Here is a 24,566-nt window from a genome sequence, read left to right on the forward strand (position 1 = left end):
TTAAAAATTTTGAATGACAAAATACTTCTATTCTTTAAAAAAATTATGATATCTTATATCCATATTATAACATCTTGCGTACAGAAAGTCATAATTTTGACGCAGGATGTCATAATATGTCATAGAATATTATAATTTTTTTTAAAGAATACAGATAATTCGTCATTTAAAATTTTTAAATAAAAAAATAGAACTGCATGTACTAAATGCACGTTGGAAAGTGGTTGGACAAAAATGTCTCTTCTATATTATGACATCTTGGTTCATATTATGATATCTTGGATCATATTATGACATCTTATATATATAAAATTATAATTTGACGTAGGATGTGATAATGTGTCACAGGATGTCATAATTTTCTGAATTATATTATGACATTCTGTATGTAGGAAGTCATAATATGTCACGGGATGTTATAATTTTTTTAAAAAATATAAATATTTTATCATACAAAATTTTTAAATAAAAAAATAAAATTATAAATATTAAATATATATTAAAAAATAAAAAAAATATAAATCAATTATATAAAAAAATATACTTTGCATCAAATTTTCCGCACTGCCGATGCGGTGCAAAAAAGAATTTCTCATTGAAACATTATCACTCTAGACCCGCTTAGCTAGCTGAACCGACCCAACCAGTTTCAAATAAATAAACAGGTTATTAAACCAGTTCAAAGGGGACCGGATCCGACTACCATCTTTATCGAATCGGACGTGGAGACCCACCGTACCAAACCCTCGGCAGCTCGAAAAGAGGACAAACCCCAGGGGAGAGAGACGTTTGAGACGAGAAAACCCAAACCCTAAAAGGACGACCTTTTGCTCGAAGAGAAAGAGAAGAAAGAGGGAGGACATCTCCAAAAGTTAGACAAATTGCCCCCATATCCTTCTCCAATCAACCCCCCAAATCTTCCGACTAGCTCCCGATCCCGCTTCTTTCTCTCGATTTCGAAGCCTCATCACGCTAATCTCGAATTCCGAAACGCTAATCGTCCTTCTGGGGTTTTTTAGGGTCTCCCGAGGTCCGGATCCACGGCTCCTGCCAATGCCGTGGTGGCCATGACGACGGAGGTGGTGGCAACGACGCTAAGGCTGGATCCACCACCGCCGCCCCGCCCCGCTGGATGCGGCGGCGACGGCTGCGACGCTCGGGACCCCTGGCCGCTCCACCATGTCCGCCATCGCACCGTCTTCTGCCGCCTCTGCACCTCCTGCGTCCTCAAGTATCACTCTGGATCCTTCTGCGTCGCCTGCTTCGAGCTCCTCGACGCCCTTCCACTGCCGCCGCCGGCAGCGCTGCCCTCCCTTGTACGCTGCTCCAGGTGCCCGTCCATCGCACACTCTGCCTGCCTCCAAGAAGCCGAGCGCGGATCCACCTACCTTTGTCCTAGCTGCTCCAACCCCGAGAGCTTTTCTTACTTTCGCGTTAGCAAGGATGGACAGCAGCGATCGTTTGATCTCACGTCGGCGAAGGTGCTCCTCGCCGCCACCCGGCTGTCGGTGGCCTCCATGAGCAGGGCGGCGGCGGCTGCGAGGGCCGAAGCGGAGAGGAAGGTCAGGGAGGCGGCACTGGCGAGGAAGAGAGCGAGGGAGATGCTGGAGAGGGTCTTTACGCTCTCGAAGATGGAGAAGGAGAAGAAGAAGAAGGAAGCTAATGAGGCCGTGGTGGTTCCCGTGCCGGAGGTGGCGGAGACAAAGAAGAAGATGCCAAAGCTGAGCAGCACGGTGGCCGCCGTGGTGGGGCAGAAGAGTGTGCAGAACAGGGATACTGATAGGTGGATGAAGTTCCAGGAGCCGGTGGCAACGGCACTGAAGCCAGTTCAAGGTCTTGTAGATGATAAAAGCAAGGTGACTTCTTTAACTGGGATGCATAACCATGCTAATAATGGTGACATGAAGGGCAATTTAGGGAGCCTGTCTCGTTCTGGAAATAATGTTGGCCAAAGGGAGAGCAAGGAAAGGGGAGTTCTTTCAGGTACTCAGGGTGCCTTTGTTAAGGAGGAGGATGGTGTTGTGGGTAGATGCTGATAGTGGTCCTAGGTTCCCTCAACCAACTCAAGGTGAAGATTTTGGCATCTTATATTGCACTATTTTGTGCTTCAAATATTAGTATCTTGTGAATGCTAAGAAATAGTGTGATAATTATTTCATTTTTGGTTTACTGGTTCACTATTATTGGGGGAAAATGTGTTCTTCTCCTTTACAAAGCTCTTGTTTTTGGTGTATTTTGCAAATATGAGAAGTCATATAAAGTTTCTCTACTTCGAGTCAATTTTTTTTTTTTTTTTTAATTGATTCTCTGAGAGATTGTTTATTTTTTAATTCTTTACACCTGTTGCAGATGTATCAATCTTTGGGACCAGCTTCAGAGATATCTTCATGGGTTTGCTGAACAAGGTGACTCAGCATTCATGAGTTGGTTTTGTGGGTCGTTGTATGTTTTGATTTCAGTCCTTGATGGATGCCTGCAATCGTTTGGAGATTGTTCAGAGCATTTTGTATGTACTCCAACTTTTTCTTTTTCGTACTAAAGTGCCAAAATTGGATCCAATTGTATCTTTCAATTGAACTAGAGTTTCCTAACTCTGCTGTCATTTGTCATTAGTTAATGCTTTGAACTTCAAAATATAATTCTTTGGTTTGGTACTTCGTTAAAATCATTTTCCTTTTTCATGCCTTATTTTCTTTTTTCATTCTAGAGCATGGATTTAGTATCATGAATTCTAAAACAAATGGACTCATTTTACTGTTACTTCTGTGACTCTCCCCATGCCCTATTTTCTTTGTACTTGATGGTCGCATCTACAAAACTCTTCTGGTGCAGTAATGCAGGAGGATTTATGTACATAGCTGGAAGTGATTTATTCTCTTAGGATTATCATTTTTTCTTTTCTATTTTCTATATATTGTGATGCACTGCTGAAATTAACTAGAGCATTGTTCCTAAGGAAAACATCAGTTTTATAATTATATCTGTCCGATCTTTATGTCAGTTTATAATGTTTTGGGAATCATATTGGTTTCTATGATTGATAACTAGTATTCTCTAACATCTGCCAATATTTTGTTAGGCATCTCTAACTCTATAATGTTAGGAATTAGGGCACCCATTTTATTGTCAGAGATGGTTGATGAATGCTTTTACTCGTTGGAATGCATCCCACTGTATCTGTATGGGTCTTATTTTGTTTTAATATAGGTATGTACCATGTTTGCCGACCCAAACTAGTTGATTAATGTTTAGTTATGTACCATGTACCTGCTATATAGGCTTGTAGCATAGATTAATATACAGCTTGAACATGAGATTTATTCTGATTCTTTATCTTTAATGTCAAACACTAAGAATAATCTGGAAGAGGGAACCTTAGTAGTAGAAGTCTTCATGTAGGATACCACACCTGCTTCTTGATATCCTTTGGAAACTCGTCCCTCCTCCTGCTTGCTTATCATTTTTTTAAAGACCTGCTTCCCCACACCTGAACCTGAATCTGCTTCCACACCTGCACTTTTGGTAAATAAGGAGGGAATTGAATCCTAACATTTTGACCTCTTTCCCTTGGCTTCACTCATAAGAGTGGTCAAGGGCATTCCTAGGCACTTAACGCAAGATTTGTTGCCTAGGTGGCCCACCTAGTTTGCTTAGTTATGTATTAAGTGATTTGATATGAGTATATTACTATTGACTTAAAGACCTAGTTTTTACCCAATATCATCACCATTACGAGGTTGGCTATAAAGCAGAACTATAAGTTGAATAGGTTCTGCATAGAAATACTAGGCAGATCCTATGATTGACTGTCAATTTGATGCCCAACCTCTAGAAATTGGTGCTAAGTTCCTAACAAGGGCAAGATTAGACGAGAAAGGGACTTTTCATATTCAAACCTATAAGACCAGATGGTAGGGAAGGAGATTTACCTGTTTGTTCACAATTAAATCTCATGCCACCAAGGAACAACCATCTGATATTCGCCTAAACTTGAGCATCTGCAAAACAGGGAAGAGCGATGAATCTTGATACAAAAAGGGGATATTTAGGATGTCTTTGATTAGATTATCAACAAAAGAAAGAGGGTGGTGCTGACGGCATTTTTTGTGTGTGTGCACGCGCAAGCGGCGCAGGTGATGCAAAGACCTGAGCATTTTTTTTAAGACGTGGAAGGAAAAGTTCAGATTGAAGATTATTTTTCACATTTCTGAGACACTCTTATCAGAAGTCAGTGTTGCAACTTGCAAGAGGTTCAATGGCATTTGAATATGTATTTCTGTTTCCATATGCAGATTTTGTGATTTTTCTTTAATGTAATTAACATGTAATTGGGCTTGTAGATCATGGTGCAGTAGTTCTCATGGAATAAAATAGCAATGCAGTAGGTTGTATAATCTCTGAAGACAGAATTTAATTGCAGCTTAAATTTCCCATTTGCTCAACTGAACATCAGATCTTCAAATCCATCATTTTGACATAGCATGAAGCACTATACATAATGTCCATGATTAGATACTATATATTTAGAACTTTTGGTAAGATTTAATAGGTGATTGATTCATTCACCAGGCTGGTTTTTCTTCGATCTTAATGGAAGTGCGTGGAAGCACTTGGGGCACATCTGCTCGTGTGGCATCTCTTCTCCAATGACGAGTCTATCGCTTGCTGTTCGTTTTGTGCACACAGCGTTTAACGTTTTCATCTTATCTGGGAAGATATTCCAATATATATTTTGTACAGCAGGAGTTGAATCGTGGAGTAACCTGTTATTTGTTTCAATGTGGCAAATGTTATCATAGTGATAACGTTAGCTGGACACTGCAAGCCGCATGTGACCCTCTTGACGCTTCGAGCTGCTTTTCTGCTGGAAGCTCGAATGAATTAGAGAAAGAGGCAAATACAGAGGATCGGGAGAAATCCAAGTAGTGCAATGCGAAGCAAATTCTGAATGGAGTGATTTAGTCAACAGCTTACGCTGTTATGCATTTTCATATCAGCATAACATCATTTTATGGGATTAACGTATGAGATCAGTTGTATCTACTATAGGGCTCTATAATGTAGCCGGTCAAAAAAAAAAAAAAAAAAAAGGGGGAAAAGTATGAGCTCAGACGATATTATACTGATGGATGTATCAGCTGTCTCCTTGACATGGGTTGTAGTTGATGGTCGATCCCTATATTAAATGGTTTATATGTCCTAATCTACTTTTATCTATGGGAGAACCGTTGTGCCGAGGCAGCTTCCCCGTAGGTTCCAGTCTGGTTAGCGCGCAAGGCTTCCCCCGCGCTACAGGATGCAGAAAGGTTAGATGTACAACGCTTTACCCCTCTCCAGGGAGGGTTGTTTCCCTGTTTCGGATTTGTTCTATCAGGGCATAATGGGACGCTGTTGCCGTTGCTCATCAAAAAAAAAAAAAAAAACTGACTTTCATGTAATCTCCCTAGGTGCTAAACATAAATAAATAAACAAATAAGAGCAGCCTAAAGAGTCCGGTTTGTGCACGTGCATCTCTTGATATTTACTTTCGTGCCCCCTTAATGAAATTGGACATTGCTTTTGTTTCTTACTTTTAGTTTTTAAAATAAAAATAAATTGAGGTGAAAATATTTGTTGCTATTATCTTTTTTATATTCTTAAAAAATATATTCATTATGTCTAAAAGTATAAAATTTTTTCTTTTATTATTTTTAAAATGAGTAATATATTTTATCACCATCATGGGCATTACCTCTAGCTCAATTATTGTCATGAGCACCATCGCATTGTCGCCGTCATTGTTATTATTTCCACTACTATTCTTGTTATAGCTACTATTGTCTGCATCATCATTAGCATTATCATTCGATCATTACTACTGTCATTATAATTTTCGTAACATTATTATTATCATTACCATCGCCACCACATCATTGATATCCTCTTACAATTGCTACCGCCATACTACTAGCTCGTCCTTTCCATCATCGCTGCCACAACCACCACTGATTTCTGCCACAATATTATAGTCTCAATTATCATGATTATATTTATATTTCTAAAAATAATTGACTGTCTCAAATATATTTATATTTTTAAAAATTAAAAATAAAATAAAAATAAAATTTTAGTTTTATTTGTAAAAATTTAAAAAAAATATTACTAAATAGATATGATTTATGAAAAGAAATATGCAATATCCTAAATGGACAGATAAGACACTAAAAATTGCACTTCGAGATGAGTATGATTAACAAAAGAATCATGCCTAGAACAAAATAGATGGGGATGCTGGATAAAATTAATTAAAAAATAATTTTACTAACATCTAATATATTTTTCATATTTAGATCCATTTATCATTGCTATACGTAGTAGAATTTCTATTTGTAAAGTCTTCACGGATGGAGTAACTATTTAGTATTGAAAATAACAATAAAAGTTAGTACATTGCACTTTCAATTATCTAATTATTTATGCTGTCAAAAACTATGTATTCTTATATAAATTATCTAGTTAATATTTAGTTAAAATAAAATATAATATAATAATATTAAGCTTTGGCTTAAGTATGGAAGCACCATGTCATAATATTATTATGGTACAATAGCATTATATTATTATAATATCACATTACAAATATAAAATAATATAATACTTATATTATTTTATTGTATATTTGTTGTTGTATCATATTATTAAAAATTGTTATTACCAAATATTGTTAGCTTATAAATTATTTAAAAATTATTTTTTATTAAAAAAAAATCGTTGCGAGAATTCTAGCCCGGTCTCAACCGAAAAAATGGTCGGCAACATATTTCAAACAAAGCTTTGACCTACGAGTTCGAGTTTTTATCTAGTAGATTTTTTTTCAATTTTTAAAGAACCATAAAATTGTTTTAAAATTCTTATCAGGCACCTCAAAATCATCCAAAGGAAATCCTAGCCCTTAAAAAAAAATTTTAAAAAAAAGGACCCCCTACAGGCAATGCCAAATTGTGTTTTACAAGCATCAAAAAGACATGCTTCCATATGCTGGAACTTAACCAAATGAATTTACTTGTAACTCGCACGAGTAAAATCACCTCGTATGGTTAGAATCAAAGATCAGGACCAAGTTACAAGAAAATATAAAGCTCGTTAAAGAAAGATTCTACCCAACAACAAGAATAGGCATAAAAGAATAGATCAAAAGTTGTTGGCACAGAGATTAGTTCGTTTAACCACCATGCTGCTACCCATTAAAGCCTCTTTCCTAGCATGAGCAGAACTGCTATCATACGATGGACACCTCTCTTCAAATAACATCTCAGATAGTTTTATAGTAAAGCCTCAAAAGACAAATATTTGGTACAAGGTGACAGGAGAAAATCGTTGGACTGACGTTGCTACATCTTCAAGAGCAACCCAACACCTTCCATGAACGTCCCCCCATAGCATGACTGGCTGGTCATGATATCTTTCTTGAGAGATTCTTCATTCCAGATCCCACACATTTGAGTATGACGGTGTTTGTTGTTGGGTCAGGCTTGATTACAAACTTGACACCAAGAAAATCTCTAATATTTCTAAGTGTTTCTATACCGTATGGTGTGAGCTTTCCCACACGAACCTTGGATACATCCGGGGGGCATAGTGCGCAAAGAAGAAACAGTAAGCCCTGCAAACAAGATCAAAACACACATTAACCCTCAGAATCGAAAATAAAATTGCCAAAGTGCTTTATGTCCAAACATACATGCCTTCTGATAAACTTTAACCTTGTTAACCAGATATCTCATATAAAGCTCAAGCTAATCAATCAATAAAATCAGAGATATATATTTTTTTTTAGGTAAACCTGATGAAGATGAATGTCTAAACGTCAAACCACAAACAGAGTATGAACTTTGTGTCTGCACTTTTTTCAGATTGTGCTTTCATTTTTCAATTTAATCATGAGAAGCCTTAACCATCATTTTTATATCTGACTATTGAACACAATCCAAAAGGATATCATCCATCAGACCGTGTATCACATACCATGTTGGCAATCCTGAATTTCTGATGAACTGTTGATTCCCTAACCGGGAAAAGTCTAACTACGTGAAATTTTTTTTGGAACTTTATGCAATAATATGATGCTTATTATGAGGGAAGAAGAGCATAATATGCATTGCACCTGGTGTGTTGAATCTACCACCCCTCCTTGCTCTATCTCCCCAAGCAGCATTGAAGCAACTTGAACGCCAACGTCTTCAGGAGGCATCAGCTCTGGTTTCTCATCAGAATCTTCAAATTCTTCCATTTCATCAGCTTTTGGATAACTTACTGTAGTATCTGCAGAGATCAAGCAGCCTGAAGTAGTCTCTGCAACTAAAGATATGCCATAGCCTGGTGACCTGTCATATAATGGAGCTACTTGTCAAAGTTGAATTAATTTAAGAACCAAGCAAGCATGGGGCATAAAGAAATTTACATTTCAACTAAAACTGGCGATTTCACCCAAGAGTTAAATAACAAATAATTTAGTATCAAATAATCATCTGGCATGAAGGGCAGAAACATTGATACTTGAACCAATTTATTTAGGGGCAAAATTTATTGTCTGGGATATCTTATTTGTTAGTCATGAATAATGATAACATTGACATCAAACAGGCGCCCAGAAAATTTTGTGAACTCAAACTTCATCGTTCAGATGCTGATCAAGCCTTGTTAGGATGGTCACTAGACCAAAAAATCCAACAAAAATGTTGTGAGATCAAGACAAACGGCCATTTATTTGGTGATGGAACTTTAACAACTCACGTGATATTCATTCCCTTTAGAAAAGATCCATCTAAATTGCTTTTAAAGGGATACACAACATCAACGTTTTTGCTCTACATTTAATATCATGCTTTTACAAGTTATTATAGCAATTAAACAAATATCAGCGCTACTTGAAACTAAAACAGCAATTAAAAATATATATAATATAAATCACATTGGGAAGGAATGATACAACAAGCCTTCTTTTCCATATGAGAAGAATATTGGCCAAAATGCATGGCACTAACCTCCAGTAGTATTAGCCATAACCTTCTAGCAAGATGGTAAATCTTCAAACCCACCCCCAAAAGGAAACCCTTGGGCTAGAGAAATGGGAATTATGATATGCATTTGCAAAAATGAGTTGCTAGAAGAAAGAAAGAGGAGATAGTGAGACAAATGTGGGAAAAACACTCGATGCCATATAGGCAACAAATATTGAAGGCTAAGCCAGTAAATGATAAGATAAGCTCCCCACCATGAGTTAAAGTTTGACATAGCCCCTTAACTGTTTAATTTGGGATGGTGTTAATCACAAAGTCATCTTGCGAGTTTTAGATCGAGAATACTTCCACAAATTTAGTTGATCCAATTTATCAAGAAAGGTTTATGACCACTTCTCCAAATGGTTGGAGAAGATTCCTAATAACAAATTTTGCAGGCATTTGGAATATCATAGGAAATGCACCTTGATTTATTGAGGTTGCCAATAAAAAGTTATCAGGGGAAATCAGACGGACAGAAACAAAACACACACAGACTCATATAGATGTATGTCAGGAAGCTTCAAGGGGTTGTATCATGGAGAGCCATGCTCCCAGTGGTCCTGCCCTTGCTTGTCATGTGCCTGCAGCTGAAGGAGGCTCAGATTTAAGACTAGTAGATGACAAGCATTCCAAAGATGACTTTGAATTGGCAAATCCTCTATAGCCTGATAGAATAGCCTAGGGATGCCCTTAATGACAAACATGCCAAAGGAAGCTTATGTGTGGGGGAGAACTAATAAGTACCCCACCATATCCTTTCTTGTAGAAAGAGGGACCAAACTGAGAAGAAGAAAGAATTAGTATGAAAGAAACTCAAGCATTCTGTATTTACTGAAAACATGAAATATCAGTACATGAACTAGTTGAACATAATAAACATAAAACTGCTATTTTGTTTCCAAAATATGTCGGAATCTAATCATCTGGTAATCACCTTATTACCTTAACCTTCTGAATATTGAAATCTTGTTTCTTTTGTTAATTGCAATGATAGGTACACACATATTGAACATAATGTTAATAACTACAAACATATTTATGAGTTCTGATGCTTTTTCAACTCTTTCTAAATCTTTTGGTGCTTGTGACAAGTGATTGTGATTACACCATGCATATTCAGTGCCATCTGATTGATGAGCTAGGCATCTAAAAATTTCAGTATGAAAATAATGATGAGACAATTTTTTTATTCATAATGTGTGTGTGTGTGTGTGTGTGTATCTCATCATGATGATGTAACAACAAGTTGGACCTGGATGTTCTACCACTTTTCTAAGGGAACTTTAACACGTGTTAATAAAACAATATAGCTGAGTTATCATTCTCAAAGCATAAATAGATGGAGAAATGCTATTTGTCATGCAATTCCCAGAATTATAGGACCAACCAGTAAGTTTAAAGACATTTAAACTGGCATCAGCTATGTTAAATGAAAAGGCTAACAGAAGTGGGGACTTGCTGGGATAAGACATAAACCTCCCGCCAGATGGACCAGATCTGTGGTCGGTAAATATATGAACATCCGGAATAAAGCGATTAAAGACTCCACGGGCAGCATATATCATACGATTCCCAATCTGAGGAGACACCCTTGTAGAGAATGTTACTCCTCTAATGCTCTTTATCATTCCTTCATCTATCCAATGAGCTGCCTGTCAGCAGTTCATTTGAAAGCAAACAATCAATCAAAACAATAAACAAAACAACTTTCCACATATGTTTAAACAGAGATTATACTCACTGATAAAGTATTAGGTACAATAGGAACTCCAAGAACAACCTCTCCACCACCAAGAGGAGGAGCACCCCGGCTTTCAATTTTCAACTCCAGTCCTTCTAAAGGAACACCAAAGTGCTTAAGCATGTGCAATGTGGTTGTCCTAAAAGTATCAACACTTGGATCCTTTGAGTCATTTGTAATTCCTGCAAGAAAAGCATTATGTTGCAGTTTTTCTATCTCTTTTTTCTTTTTTAAAGTATAGTCAACATTGGTCATTACTGGTAGAAAATAAATCATATGCATTACACAGAAGTAAACTATCTACAAATAGCTTCACCAATATTCCAGTATTCATGACTGGTGATGTATGAGGAGGCTAAATAGTAGGAGAAGCCAGAAGCGAAAGTTTTATTTCCTCAATTTTTAATCCCAGAATTACTGGATGCACTTCAACTTAATTGCTATAAAACAGACCCCTTCAACTCAAAAGTTAACGGCTTATATTGGTGGATAATTGATCAAATATACATGGGAAGTAAAACAATATTCAGATAAGTCTTTGAATCCAAAAATTTACTGCAGCTTGGGGAGACAAGCTGACCTTTTTGAGACTTATGATATATTTAGATAACATTAAACTAAGCTATGAACACATTCCAAGAAGAGATTGCTTGGATATTCTGCCGCAAGTAGTCAACTAACCAGACGCATGTGGAAATACAGGACTTTAATAACTTGATGGATTCAATTTTTTGTGATATGGAAGCAAAAGTTTGTAGGAAAGAATGTTTCAAACCTTTAAGCCTTATGGAAAGGGGCTTCTTCCCGAACAAGCCCAGCAGAATCAGTGGCTCGAGGAAGTACCCAATGGAACGGCTAAGGCCGCAGTCATGCACCAAATGCTTTCCTCCAATCAAAACTCCCGGCTTGTACCGAAGCTTTGTTCCTATTGCACCAAGATATCCCCAACTTGAAGACAATTTAGATATTAAACGAACTTTAGATACGGAAAGGGGTTTTATTACGGACCAGTCTCGTTAATCTCGACGGTGCAGTCATCAGAGACCTTCTCAAGGAGGCGGAGGAGGGAGGCCTCGTGCGTGCGGAGCCCCGGCGAAGAGTCGTCGGCCCGGATCTCCTCGACAACGATCGGGTTGGCGGAGAGCGTAGCCAGGACCAGCCGCTGCCGGAGATGGTGGCTCCCCTTCAATCTCATATACGCCGTCTTCCCCATCTCTTCTTCTTCTTCGTCTTCCTTTCTCTCCCTCTCTCCCTTTCTTGTCTTTAAACCCTAATATTGAAGGCGAAGAAAAACCCTAATTTCGGTATAGCTATCGAAGCTTATAAATCAGTCGTGCAATGCACGTGATGCGTGGCTGCGGCTAATTGAACGGTCGAGATTGATGGATCTTCTGGGATGATGATATTTTGACGCCATTTTAGATAACAAACACGCCATCGGTATTAGAATAGGTGAGAGAGGCTGGTTTTCCCGTCTGTTTCCCTCCTCTCACACAAACCCCCTGCCCGCCGGGCAAAAAAGGCAGGAAAGCCTCCGCGAGGACTGGCCATGTCGACGCTGGAGATCGAAGCTCGGGAGTAAGTCCTCCTCCTCCTTCTCTTCTTGTCTTCAACCCTAAGCCCATATCTACTTCCTCTCTTACTCTTTCTATCTCTGTCCGTCTTGATGGATGACACTTTTTGGTCGAACGAAGCTTGGTATTTGGTCCTTTAAGAGACCTGGGTATATTGCGTGGATTGGGAGGGTATATTGCGTGGATTTGGAGTTGGGTGGAAGAAAAGATGGGTTTGATGTGGGAAAGCTAGGGTTTTAATAGCACCATGGAATAGGACTTGGCATTGACTCTACGGCGGAGGGTGGTTGTTTCTAAGAGGTTGAGTGAAGCGACGCATTTGGAAAAAGAGCTGGTTTTCAATTCTACATTTAGTGAAGAGTATAATGTGTGAAGTGTGGAGTCGGAGTTGGTTGGAGGGAAAATGTTGGTTTGATGCAGAAAAGCTAGGGTTTTGATTGCAGTGGAGAATAGAATTTAAAGAACAAACTCCATGGGAAGGAGGGAAGGTCTCAGCTAGCGGTTATATTTCTCAATAATCTTGAATTCTTTGATAGACAAAAATGGCCTATTTGTTTTGATTGTTTTATCAATCTTATGGTCTTGTTTATCTGGCATGTTTTTCTTTTTATGTGCTGGTTATGAGCTAAAATTTTGACATGAGTTAATTTACCCGGGATCCTTGGGAATGCTTTTCTTTTCTTTTTTACTTGAATTGTTGGACTACAGTAAATTGTGTAATAATATGTTTAATTTGCAGTGTTATAAAAATAGTCCTGCAATTCTGCAAAGAGAACTCATTGCACCAGACCTTCCAGACATTGCAGAGTGAGTGCCAAGTCTCATTGAATACAGTAGACAGCCTTGAAACGTTTGTTGCAGATATAAATAGTGGAAGGTGGGATGCAATATTGCCTCAAGTGGCACAGCTTAAGCTTCCTAGGAAGAAATTGGAAGACCTATACGAACAGGTCTGTAGCACAAAATTCATATACTACATGCTTATTTGTGCCTGATTATGTTGAGCAGTCACTTCTTTAATTTCTTGCAGATTAGTTTCTTCTACAATACTTTATTAATTTTATCACATTTTTAGAAAAGTTTCCTGAATTGACTGTTACTGATTAAGATATTTAGATGGCCCCCCCACCCCAAACAATATATTTTTAATAGGGACTCCTACATCTGAAAAAGTCATGCACTGTTGCTTGGACTATGTAGGCTAGATTAGAGAATACTGGATTCTTCTCTGCCTTTTGACTGTGTTCGTTGTTTGCAAAATCGAACTACTCAAGTTGTTGGCTTTTATTAAACAGCATTCCAATCTTGTTTTCCTTTTGATTCTATGATTTGAGTAATGATTGATTATATATATCTGGTTATGCAGAAAACTGGAATAAATAATTCTATTGTTTATGGCAGATTGTTTTAGAAATGATTGAGCTCCGGGAGTTAGACACAGCACGTGCTATTCTTAGACAAACTCAGGTCATGGGTGTTATGAAGCAAGAGCAACCTGAGCGATATTTACGTCTTGAACATCTTTTGGTCCGAACATACTTTGACCCCAATGAGGTGTGGATATCTATTCTTATCATTAGCTGTTCTCTGCTGAGACATCTATGCTGACTTTTCACATGTTTTATATCCTGTTTCTTTCCCTTATAAATTACCTGAATCTGGAACTTCCAGAATTGTACAGATGCTGATTTTTTGAACCTTGGATTTCATATGAATACATTATATATAATATATATAACTTCTCATGATGTTCTCGACTAATCAGTCCTCTATTGTTTATTCTATCATCTAGTCATCTATTATCCATGTATATATTATGTGCATAATTATACCTGTCAGGTTATTCTTTGCACAGATACCTTTGACTTCTGCTAAATTACTATTGTATGATAATAACATACATAACATTATGCAGAAGTTTGTAGACTAGCATGGATATACAAAACGTTTTGTGAATATGCCTAACTTGTCCAATCCATGCTGAGTAGAGTGAACTAGTTCATATTATTAGGGATTAACTATTACAAGCCATGGAATGTCAAAACAGCATGCATGACTTATACAATTGATGAGAAGATAGAATCTGGTTAGTGTTGATGAAATACATGATGCCTGTGGCATGTGCATGGTTGTTGCTTGTCCCTGTTAAGAAATTTTCATGACCATGGTAAGCACCGTTTTTAATTTGGATTGATATATTGTTTAAAGAAGACAATTTTGTTGTAAAACCATGAAGGATATTGTATTAAGTGTACAGAACACCCCAAGTAATATAATATGGAAAATCTATTATGCTGTCATGTGAATGTGCAACAGAGATCAGAAAAGACTGCTATAAGGAAAGGAACTAGATATGTCAATTTAAAGATCTGAGAAGGCAAATGGACCAGCTGAGTGACCTAGTTAGATGTTGGGTGGTTATATTGTTCCAGGAAATGTGCTAGCCATTAGTAGGCATAGATGGCAACGGAGGCTTGAACAAGTCAATGCCATTTTGTCCATGGTGACATGTCATGGTAATTTTTCTATGGTTACAATATGAAATTTAATATTAATTTTGTGAAGAAGCCAAGTTGGTTCTCAACTTCTTTGATTAATATTAATCGGTATATTTATCTAATATAGTTTGGCTCTTGTGCTGGTTTCCAGTTTGTGTCAAATTTTCTAGCATATTTAACTCTCCTATTTATGATAAATATTATCCAACCTTATTGCATCTTCTTTTAGTTGATAGGAAGAATTGGTTAAGACTGTAAATGAAATTATCTATATACTAATTTAAATTTTTCAAACCATTTTGGGAATAACTTTTTTCTAAGTATCCTCCTGTCAACATGCAATGGCACAAGACAGGCGTACCAAGAGTCAACTAAGGAGAAGCGCCGGGCACAAATTGCTCAAGGTTTGTTTTGAATTAAACCTCCTATATACTTCTGGAACTGCTTCCTTAATAAATATACATTTGCTAAGTTTTGGATTGTGGAACTGCTTTTTCTACCTTTTTAATAACAGTCTTTGCCATAACCATGATGTAGAGGGGCTGGCTATTATTGATCCATCTCCTAATCTAACTAGAAATTTGTCAGCCAGGATATATTTGGCTAGCAATTAAAATCAGGGCAACAGTGGCCTCTTTCTTCCTTGCTTAAAAAGTGAATCTTAACTACTAATTGCTTCTGGATTGATGGAGGCGAGGGAAAAACCCATATTAACTGGGATTTCATTCCCTGAGCTACTCAATATCTATGTAGACTAAGAATACACATAAGATGATTTATGGTCAAGGTTTAAGCTTTTGCACAATGTTCTAGTTTTGTGACATACTATGAAAAATGGGACTTCAAAACAGTTTTTTTTTTTAATCACCTTTTGGCTTATCCCAGGCAAAATGAGTCCAATTTCCTTCAAAGCACATGATCATGCATGAAACCAAATGGATTTGGAAGATATGTTCAAAACCAAAACCCTGGTTCCAAACTTACGAATATTGATCTAAAGTAATAGGATTTTAGTTGTCATCCATAAGTCCAAGTTTTTGTAGATATGGGTGCCTAATTTTTTTCATACGTTGTGACATACAGTCGCCACAAGATCATAAAGAGCCTTGATGATTAATTTGTTTGTATGATGAATTGCCATGAGATGTATTTTGATGAAAGTATATTGAGAAGTTTGTTACATCAAGTTTTGCTGTTTTATTATATCGTACTCTACTGACATGCTTATCATTGTTGAAATCAATAGTCATGGTTTATTATATATGCTTCTTCCATCTAGAAACCTATATGTTTCCTCAGCCAAGTTTTATTTTTTGTTCACTTATGTTCCAGCTCTTGCTGCTGAAGTTTCTGTTGTACCACCATCGCGACTAATGGCATTAATTGGTCAGGCTCTGAAATGGCAGCAACACCAAGGTTGTTGGACCTTGATAACCACCTTAGCCTGATTGAACATTATCATAATGACCTGGGGCTAAGTTATACCTGCTCTCGTCACTGACATGTTCTTTTTTCTTGCCTTTTACTGTTTTCAGGATTGCTGCCACCAGGCACACAATTTGATTTGTTTCGAGGAACAGCAGCAATGAAGCAAGATGAAGATGATATGTACCCAACAACCCTGGCACACCAAATAAAGGTAAAGTTCAACCTAATATCTTCTTTCCCTTGCCAGTTAGTCTGAATAGGTGCAACTCTTTCTTTTTTTCCATGGTTGCATTAGTCCTTTTGGGGCTTTACTTTGTTATCTGGCTTGTTGCAGTTTGGAAAGAAAAGTCATCCAGAATGTGCGCGGTTCTCACCAGATGGTCAGTACCTAGTTTCATGCTCAGTTGATGGATTTGTAGAGGTAAGGTGTCTAATCAATATTTTGGCTTTTGATAAGGTCATGCTATAGGATATATGGACCTTTTCTGAATTAGGGATGCTTTTTCAGGTTTGGGATTACATAAGTGGGAAGCTTAAGAAGGATCTGCAGTATCAGGCTGATGTAAGTTTTTAAACTTGTCAACTGTCACAGCTTATTAGAAGAAAATAACTCTCCGATTCACATATAGTTGTTATGTGCTTGCATGAATAGCAAATTAGCCCTAATAAGATTTCATTGTTGAGTGTCTGACTGCTGGACTTATGTAATCTACATCAAAAGAAGCAATGTCTTAATGTAGTAAAGTAATTTAGTCGTTCCAGATCCAATATGTTATTGTAGTTTCAAGGGAGTGGGTGTTGTCTTGACCAGCACCTTAGATTTATTGTTCTGTATATGACATCCAAGTAAAAATGGACACTGGCAATCTTGTTTTAATTTCATCATTTGTTCATATATGTCAATGATAGATAAAATTTTGTAAATAGCTTCAAAATTCTATATCATGGTTATGAGATACAAAATGATGATTTTTTTTCACCTGGCTTTCTTAAAACCTTGCAGGATGCTTTCATGATGCATGATGATGCCGTGCTTTGTGTTGATTTTAGCAGAGACTCGGAGATGCTGGCATCTGGATCACAAGATGGAAAGATTAAGGTATCATCTATTTTCATTTGTGTATGCCTGTGTGAGTCAATTATTATCTTGTGCTTCCATCACTATTATTCATGTTGCTATTGAGAGCTTAGGCTCATAACTTTGCTGCAATTAGTTATGGAATCAATAACCGTCATCTTTCTCTCAGTGTTTTCTCTCTTTTGTGGGAATTTCTTGTGGTTAGTTTTCTTTGTTCATAGATTCAAACTCTGCAGTTTAGTTTACTTTCTTTATTTAGGTTTCTGAATACAGAGATGAGAGATCCTTCTTTATGATTGTGCTATGCTCGTATGCATGTGGGCAGTGCATCTTCTAAGATACAGTCCGGTTAAGGGCCTGTTTGGATATTCTTCCAGGATTCAGCTAAAAATCCTGTATGTGAAATTTGAACATGATTTGGAAACAAAGTGTTGGCGTAAGTACAGCTGTTTTATTGTTTAGCTTGAATTTTGTTATTTTAGCCATGAGATCGATACTAAGATGAAAGAATGTTTTGGTTTATCCTAGCTGAGTTTAAATTTTGGACACCACAATGCTGTCCACCAACCACCCCATCTACTTTCTCCTCTACCACCTACAGGGTGGTGGTCGGCCCTCCACCATCTATCTTCCTTATTCATCTCACCTTCAGAAGGCATCGCTAGATCTGACCATTGGATTGCCGGATCCTGATGCCCAATTCTATTCATTAGTGCTTCAACAAAGAGAATCTGATCTTCAAGCTCTCCATTTTTGCCTGTTCCCTTTAGCCTCAACCTGCTCAGTTCTGATGGCTCTGAAGTCATCCTTGGGAAGCACTTAGTCTTTGTGATGATCATTAGAAAATACCACCCACATGTGAGCATATGTCCGTACATTGTATTAGTAGAAATTTTGGGATATCTCTTTTCTCTAATAGCTGAGATTGTGAGGGCTGATATTTTAAGTATCTTGGCTCTGAGTGCCTGATATGAAGACAAAAACTGATAACTTAGCCAAGGCAAAAGTCCTGACATAGGTACACTAAACATGACAGATGCAAGTAAGGTTAGCCTTGAAAAATATTCTTGCCACTTTTATTGAAAAAAGAAAATTTTCTGACAACTCAAACTATCACTCTGACCGAATATTCTGGATATTTTTACATCATTGTTTTTCAAGTAATGGGAATGGGGCAGTTCAGAAATAGTACATTATGGTATTATCAGCTTTTACTTTGCTTTGCATTTTCATTTACCAAGAGAATAGCGTAATGTCAGTTTCTTTCAAATGAAATTTGAAGGGTAATGAAACATTCGATCATTCATTATCTGGTTCATAACATACAATTGACTGATTCCATGACGTTCTTTTGTTTTACTTTTCAAGTTCTTGATATTGATCCTTTTGAGTAATGGAGTAACTTAGAAAGGTTTAGAAAATTTGCTATTTTTCTCAGAATACATGTGTGTTGAAGATAAGTGCATACGGTTGAAACTTTGAGCTCAAGGCCAAAAGCGATTTTGCCTTTTGGTTAGATATTTGTCGTCATTGCTTAACAAGGTTGTATATGCTTGATGTAATTTCTCTCATTTGGTGTTCTCATGCCTAATCTAGCCTCTTGAAAGGCCACTTGAATAACTCGAGAGTCATGAAGAGAGGAATTATCATATATGTTGTGGTAGTCAGCATTCTTTTGGATGGTTTTCCTTGGCTCCTGATCATATTATACTTGCTATACAACTGTGTTTAATCAATTTGGTTGCAAATACACATGATTTCCTGGGAGCTAATTAACCATTCGTGAAAAAATTTTTAGTTCCCTTTGGTTTATATTGAACTGGATAATGTTTTAGCTTCTGGAATTTTTTGTTCTTCTGCTTTTGTGCTTCTCTTCTTTTACAATCCATAATTATGTTATTTATTTCCAGGTTTGGCGTATTAGAACAGGTCAATGCTTGCGGCGTCTTGAGCGAGCACATTCTCAAGGTGTTACTAGTCTTACATTCTCTCGTGATGGAAGCCAGCTATTAAGTACATCCTTTGATAGTACTGCAAGGTTTTCTTTTAATCAAGAGCACTCTTCAGTAGTTCATATTAACATGGCATGGTGATGGTGCCAAGTGTCAGTGGTTCATATTACCAAATGACTTCAGTGGAATATACTTTGCATCTATCTTTTATTGTCTGCTAAAAACCAATTTGGATCTAAGTCAAAAGGTAAACGATGTTCCTTTCTTAGACAATTTTGGAAAGAAAGGAACCTATCAATCATTTCTATTTTTCCTATGGACCCTTGAGAAAACATATGATAGTGTGATAAGTAGGTTTTTTGATCGGTTATCAAAGCATGAAGCTTACTGAGTAATACTTTGAAATTAAGGACAAGCATTAAGCATTATGGATAAAAGTATGAGTTTTAATTGTTAGGCATGCACAAGAGGCAGGCTGTCTCTCTTTATGTTAGTGGTGGATTGATGAGTGCAAACTTAGTATTGCTTGCATTGGTGTATTCATAATGTCTTACAATTTCATTTTATCATAAATGGCAGAATCCATGGCCTCAAGTCAGGAAAATTGTTGAAAGAGTTTCGAGGACACACTTCTTACGTTAATGATGCGATCTTTACAAATGATGGTAGCCGTGTTATTACTGCTTCCAGTGACTGTACTGTAAAGGTGTAAACCTTCTTATTCCTTTCAAAATTTGTTTTTGATCTTGCATTTTATCTGACTGCATTCTCAATCTCTTCCATGCTGAATTGCTTGCTGTAGGTGTGGGATATGAAAACTACAGATTGTCTACAGACTTTCAAGCCCCCACCTCCTTTGCGGGTATCGTCTTGTATCTCATATGTGCCCCTTTTTTTTTCTGCTACTCTGCTTTCTATCCATATATGTATTTTCTTGTTTCTGTTTTCCTTGATCAATATACCTGATTCTTATCTGCAACTTGTTCTATCCGCTCTTACAGGGAGGTGATGCATCCGTGAACTCTGTCCATTTGTTTCCAAAAAATACTGAGCACATAATAGTGTGCAACAAAACATCATCAATATACATCATGACTTTCCAAGGGCAGGTACTTGATGCTCTTAGAACAATGGAATGTGGTTAATCTAAGCATACTCTTTCCCTTTGTTTGCATGCTATGCATCCTTTATTGACTTATGGGAAACTTTTGCTGGAATTTTTATAGTTACAAGCTTTCCTGCCACAAAATGGTTTCTTTGGGGGCCACCAGATGGTATTAGAGCAGTATAATTGCTTGAAGAATTAATCCTTATAAAATAAACACACTAACTTAATGACTACTATAAAAATTTATGCATACATAGACTTACATGATCTTTTCAAATATACAATGCAAACTTGGAAGTTTGTGTGCAGTCAGCTGAACGAAACTGATGCAATTTCAACAGGGAAAAAAAACTGATAAGAAACTGCTTGAAGGGCATGATATTCTCTTCACAATAACATGGAGAATAATTGTGTTTTGAGAGCCTGTCATCATCCTCTAACTTCTTGTGCCTAGATAGTCAAAGAAAGGGCATAACTGAACCAGCTGACTATTCGTTGTTGTAGAGGATTCCATAGGCTGGTGGTAATTTTAGCAGTAACCGCTTCTGTTTTTTTTTCTGTGCATCATTCTGAACTAGTTCACTTCTATAGTTTTTCTAGACCATTTACCAATCACACCATACCTACAGAAGTTCCAGTGTTAGTTCATCTGAAAATTACAAAATTGCCTATTGAACAAGGATAGGTGATTGAAGGATGCTGTGGACCTGTCTCAGCTTTGGCAATTTAACTTGTTTCATGTAGTAATTGCTTTCTTTGGTGCAATACATGTTAATTGGAGGGCCAAGTAGTGTAAATAAATTTGCTTAACCATGTTATGCAATACTATTCTGCATTGTGGATGAAAAGATTTGGCGCATGTATATAAGCTTTTATTTTACTAAACATGATTTTCTATTTCCTGTTATTTTGAACCTAATTACGGATTCAGCAAAATCAATGGAGATAATTGCTTACAGGTATTTGCATAATTTTTTTATTTTATAAACCTTTACAGAGATGTTATCATGTTGTGTAAGTCAATTTCTATTTTGAAGTCGCTGTCTTCTCTTAACAATTATATATAATAATATAATTTATGCTCTGTTTTATATGTATTTCTTTTTTAATTTTGGTTTTCTATTGTCTATATTAACACATGAGAAGGCTGCATAGATTTTTTAAATTTACCCTAATTCTAATTCCTGGGATGCACTTTTTAATGCTGTTGAAAGAGGGTTCGTGATTACTAATCATGAAAAGTGGTAGGATGAAAGAACAGATATGGAGGAAAAAATAAAAAATAATTACCTGAAACTCTAAACAAGCAAGTATTGGAATGGATACTTTATTCTTATCAAGACAAATCAAATATAAAAGGAATTGCGTAAGTCAACTAACCATGGCGCCATGAGTGTTTGATATTTACCTGCTCAGTATACGTAAAGACAGACAGGGAAACAGAATCTAGAGAATGTACCACTATGATGTTTAAACAGTATGCGGCTATTTTACAGTCTGGAACAACTCACATTGTTCTTGCTAATGAATATGGCTCCGACCTAATTCTTGTAACCATTTTCTTGGTAAATTGAAGGCTAGTTTGTCATTATGTCATGCTTCTTAAAATAAAATTGTGATTACCTGAAACTCTAAACAAGCAAGTATTGGAATGGATACTTTATTCTTATCAAGACAAATCAAATATAAAAGGAATTGCGTAAGTCAACTAACCATGACGCCATGAGTGTTTGATATTTACCTGCTCAGTATACGTAAAGACAGACAGGGAAACAGAATCTAGAGAATGTACCACTATGATGTTTAAACAGTATGCGGCTATTTTACAGTCTGGAACAACTCACATTGTTCTTGCTAATGAATATGGCTCCGACCTAATTCTTGTAACCATTTTCTTGGTAAATTGAAGGCTAGTATGTCATTATGTCATGCTTCTTAAAATAAAATTGTGATTACCTGAAACTCTAAACAAGCAAGTATTGGAATGGATACTTTATTCTTATCAAGACAAATCAAATATAAAAGGAATTGCGTAAGTCAACTAACCATGACGCCATGAGTGTTTGATATTTACCTGCTCAGTATACGTAAAGACAGACAGGGAAACAGAATCTAGAGAATGTACCACTATGATGTTTAAACAGTATGCGGCTATTTTACAGTCTGGAACAACTCACATTGTTCTTGCTAATGAATATGGCTCCGACCTAATTCTTGTAACCATTTTCTTGGTAAATTGAAGGCTAGTATGTCATTATGTCATGCTTCTTAAAATAAAATTGTGATGCAGGTTGTGAAGAGTTTCTCCTCTGGCAAGCGGGAAGGAGGAGATTTTGTTGCAGCCTGTATATCTCCTAAAGGAGAATGGATCTACTGCGTTGGTGAAGATATGTATGACAGTGGCACTTCCTAGTTCTCTTGTTCAATTCAGAGTTTGCGGTCATGCATGAGATGCTTTTTTACACTTACTCTACATGTATTTTATGTATGTCATTATAGATGCTATTCTGCTATTTGATTTCCTAGGCAGATTTGTATTATAGACATTTGGTGATCTCTCTCTCTCTCTCTCTCTGTGTGTGCATCTGTCTTTCTAGTCTTGGTTGATGCATTGATCTATGAGGCACGAGTTGTTTTTGCTCACTAAATTTCCTTCAATAATGTGCAGGAATTTGTATTGTTTTAGCCATCAGTCTGGTAAGCTAGAACATCTTATGAAGGTAAGCATCATCTGTCTGATTTTTTCCATTGATTGGGATCTTAGCTTTGTTGCTGTGCAAGACATTTATATTTGCTTTTGTTTACGTGCATACCTTGAAGTCTGTTTTTCCACTATTAAATGTGTGTGAAAACAACTTGAAAGGTGATCTTGTTACAGCCAACTTGCTAGTCACAGCCACTTTTTTTCTGTTTACTTTAGAAAAGAATTTCTTCAGAAACTTTTATATGCTGGTTGGACATAGCTACCATCTTTAGAAAGGTAACATAGAATGCAATCAGTTGTACAGAATAGGTAGGTTGTTCCAAATACTAATTGGTACTGACACACAGCAAGCCCATCTTTGAGATAGAACCAATTTTTTTTCCTATGCAGCAAATCGATCTGTGATTATGCCAGAACTTTACTTTCACCATTCCATGTTTGTGGGTCCTCAAACAAAGTTAGGCTAGAGGTTATGTTTTGCTGCAATTATGTGGTATGTGGTGATAGATGTTAGAGTCACGATGCCTTGCCTTATTTCTCTCTTTTGGTGTTCTTTGTATAGGTTCATGACAAAGATGTGATTGGTGTTACTCATCATCCTCATAGAAATATGGTTGTTACATATGGTGAAGACTGTGCCATGAAAATATGGAAGCCTTGAGTGTTGGCGACAATTCTATGCCTATGCAGCCTGAAAAACTCACCTAATTTGTATCTGTAATTGTATTAAATTTTGCTAGTCTCTTTCATTTAATAGGGGCACCTGTAATTTGCAGCATCCTTTGAATCATTTAGGTGTTCTAGCTCCTGAGTTACCATTTCTGAACATTGCTTTATCATATCCTTATAGAGGATGAAACCAAGATCAGAAAAAGATTAATCTGATGGGAATTTGCCTTTTGTCTTATTGGTTTATGTCGGTCCCATGTCATGCATCTGCTGATCATTAGTATCAAACTATTCTATGGGACTGAACAAAAGCAAAGAAAATCTATGGGGTTATATGGGATTAAGATACAAGAAGAAAAGACAACATGATTGTTCGATTTCTTAGGAGTGGCTGGGTTGTAAACCTTTTATGTTGAGAAATACATCAAAAATTCTAATGCTTCACTTGTTCAATGTTGTAAAGATGAATCTTCAGGTGATTTTGCCACCCAAAAATGTTGGTGAGCAGATTGTCGCAATAAATTATGGTGAGACATGCACAAATTTTGGAAATGAATTTTTTTGTTCTGCCCAAGAATTTTTTAATACATCTAAATATTTTTGTGAGAATATCCACCTGCTTCAGTGAGGATCAGATTACGCAACATGAGCAATGTATCTCATGAACTTGTAGATGGTGATTGGCATCATTCTGGTACTCAAAGGCCCAATTCCACGTGTTGATCCTGCCGTTCGTTTGTTTGTGCATGTTCTACAAGTAACGTTGACATCGA

The 24,566-nt window shown here is 36.9% G+C and overlaps 3 protein-coding genes across 4 annotated transcripts; 2 read left to right on the plus strand and 1 right to left on the minus strand.

Annotated features, from left to right (window-relative positions):
* Positions 1–731: 731 nt before the first annotated feature.
* LOC105040094 (uncharacterized) lies at positions 732–4,948 on the plus strand. Of its 2 annotated transcripts, none has more exons than XM_073250699.1 (3): positions 732–871; positions 1,020–2,068; positions 2,350–2,572. In XM_073250699.1, the coding sequence occupies exon 2, from the start codon at positions 1,068–1,070 to the stop codon at positions 2,034–2,036; it is 969 nt and encodes a 322-aa protein (XP_073106800.1). In that variant the 5' UTR covers positions 732–871; positions 1,020–1,067; the 3' UTR covers positions 2,037–2,068; positions 2,350–2,572. The 2 variants fall into 2 exon arrangements, 1 of the variants encoding a protein (XP_073106800.1); XR_003800035.2 differs by adding an exon at positions 4,570–4,948 and having other exon boundaries at positions 742–2,068; positions 2,350–2,506.
* Positions 4,949–7,015: 2,067 nt separating this feature from the next.
* LOC105040095 (probable RNA 3'-terminal phosphate cyclase-like protein) lies at positions 7,016–12,072 on the minus strand. The gene is made up of 6 exons (XM_010916474.3): positions 11,791–12,072; positions 11,558–11,707; positions 10,783–10,964; positions 10,518–10,693; positions 8,144–8,363; positions 7,016–7,642 (listed from the first exon to the last, which is right to left on the minus strand). Exons 1-6 carry the CDS (start codon positions 11,993–11,995, stop codon positions 7,433–7,435), a joined length of 1,143 nt encoding a protein of 380 aa, XP_010914776.1. The 5' UTR covers positions 11,996–12,072; the 3' UTR covers positions 7,016–7,432.
* Positions 12,073–12,205: 133 nt separating this feature from the next.
* LOC105040096 (suppressor of mec-8 and unc-52 protein homolog 1) lies at positions 12,206–24,031 on the plus strand. Its single transcript, XM_010916475.4, has 16 exons — positions 12,206–12,360; positions 13,096–13,306; positions 13,758–13,910; positions 15,210–15,258; positions 16,187–16,270; positions 16,390–16,493; positions 16,617–16,703; positions 16,791–16,844; positions 17,286–17,381; positions 19,271–19,398; positions 19,892–20,018; positions 20,115–20,174; positions 20,314–20,421; positions 22,711–22,811; positions 23,089–23,140; positions 23,687–24,031. Exons 1-16 carry the CDS (start codon positions 12,332–12,334, stop codon positions 23,783–23,785), a joined length of 1,542 nt encoding a protein of 513 aa, XP_010914777.1. The 5' UTR covers positions 12,206–12,331; the 3' UTR covers positions 23,786–24,031.
* Positions 24,032–24,566: the final 535 nt, after the last annotated feature.

The sequence above is a fragment of the Elaeis guineensis genome, chromosome 1 (genome assembly GCF_000442705.2).
Source record: "Elaeis guineensis isolate ETL-2024a chromosome 1, EG11, whole genome shotgun sequence".
NCBI classification, from domain to species: Eukaryota; Viridiplantae; Streptophyta; class Magnoliopsida; order Arecales; family Arecaceae; genus Elaeis; species Elaeis guineensis.

What these genes read in the sequence shown, in the direction of transcription:
- LOC105040094 (XM_073250699.1), top strand. Translation starts at nt 1,068, where the DNA reads ATGACGACGGAGGTGGTGGCAACGACGCTAAGGCTGGATCCACCACCG.
- LOC105040095 (XM_010916474.3), bottom strand. Translation starts at nt 11,995, where the DNA reads ATGGGGAAGACGGCGTATATGAGATTGAAGGGGAGCCACCATCTCCGG. An exon ending in TTGTACCTAATACTTTATCA is followed by an intron (nt 10,694 to 10,782) that starts GTGAGTATAATC and finishes AACTGCTGACAG; the next exon opens with GCAGCTCATTGGATAGATGA. An exon ending in TGGTAGATTCAACACACCAG is followed by an intron (nt 7,643 to 8,143) that starts GTGCAATGCATA and finishes TCTTGTTTGCAG; the next exon opens with GGCTTACTGTTTCTTCTTTG.
- LOC105040096 (XM_010916475.4), top strand. Translation starts at nt 12,332, where the DNA reads ATGTCGACGCTGGAGATCGAAGCTCGGGA. An exon ending in CACAAGATGGAAAGATTAAG is followed by an intron (nt 17,382 to 19,270) that starts GTATCATCTATT and finishes ATTTATTTCCAG; the next exon opens with GTTTGGCGTATTAGAACAGG. An exon ending in TCCTTTGATAGTACTGCAAG is followed by an intron (nt 19,399 to 19,891) that starts GTTTTCTTTTAA and finishes CATAAATGGCAG; the next exon opens with AATCCATGGCCTCAAGTCAG.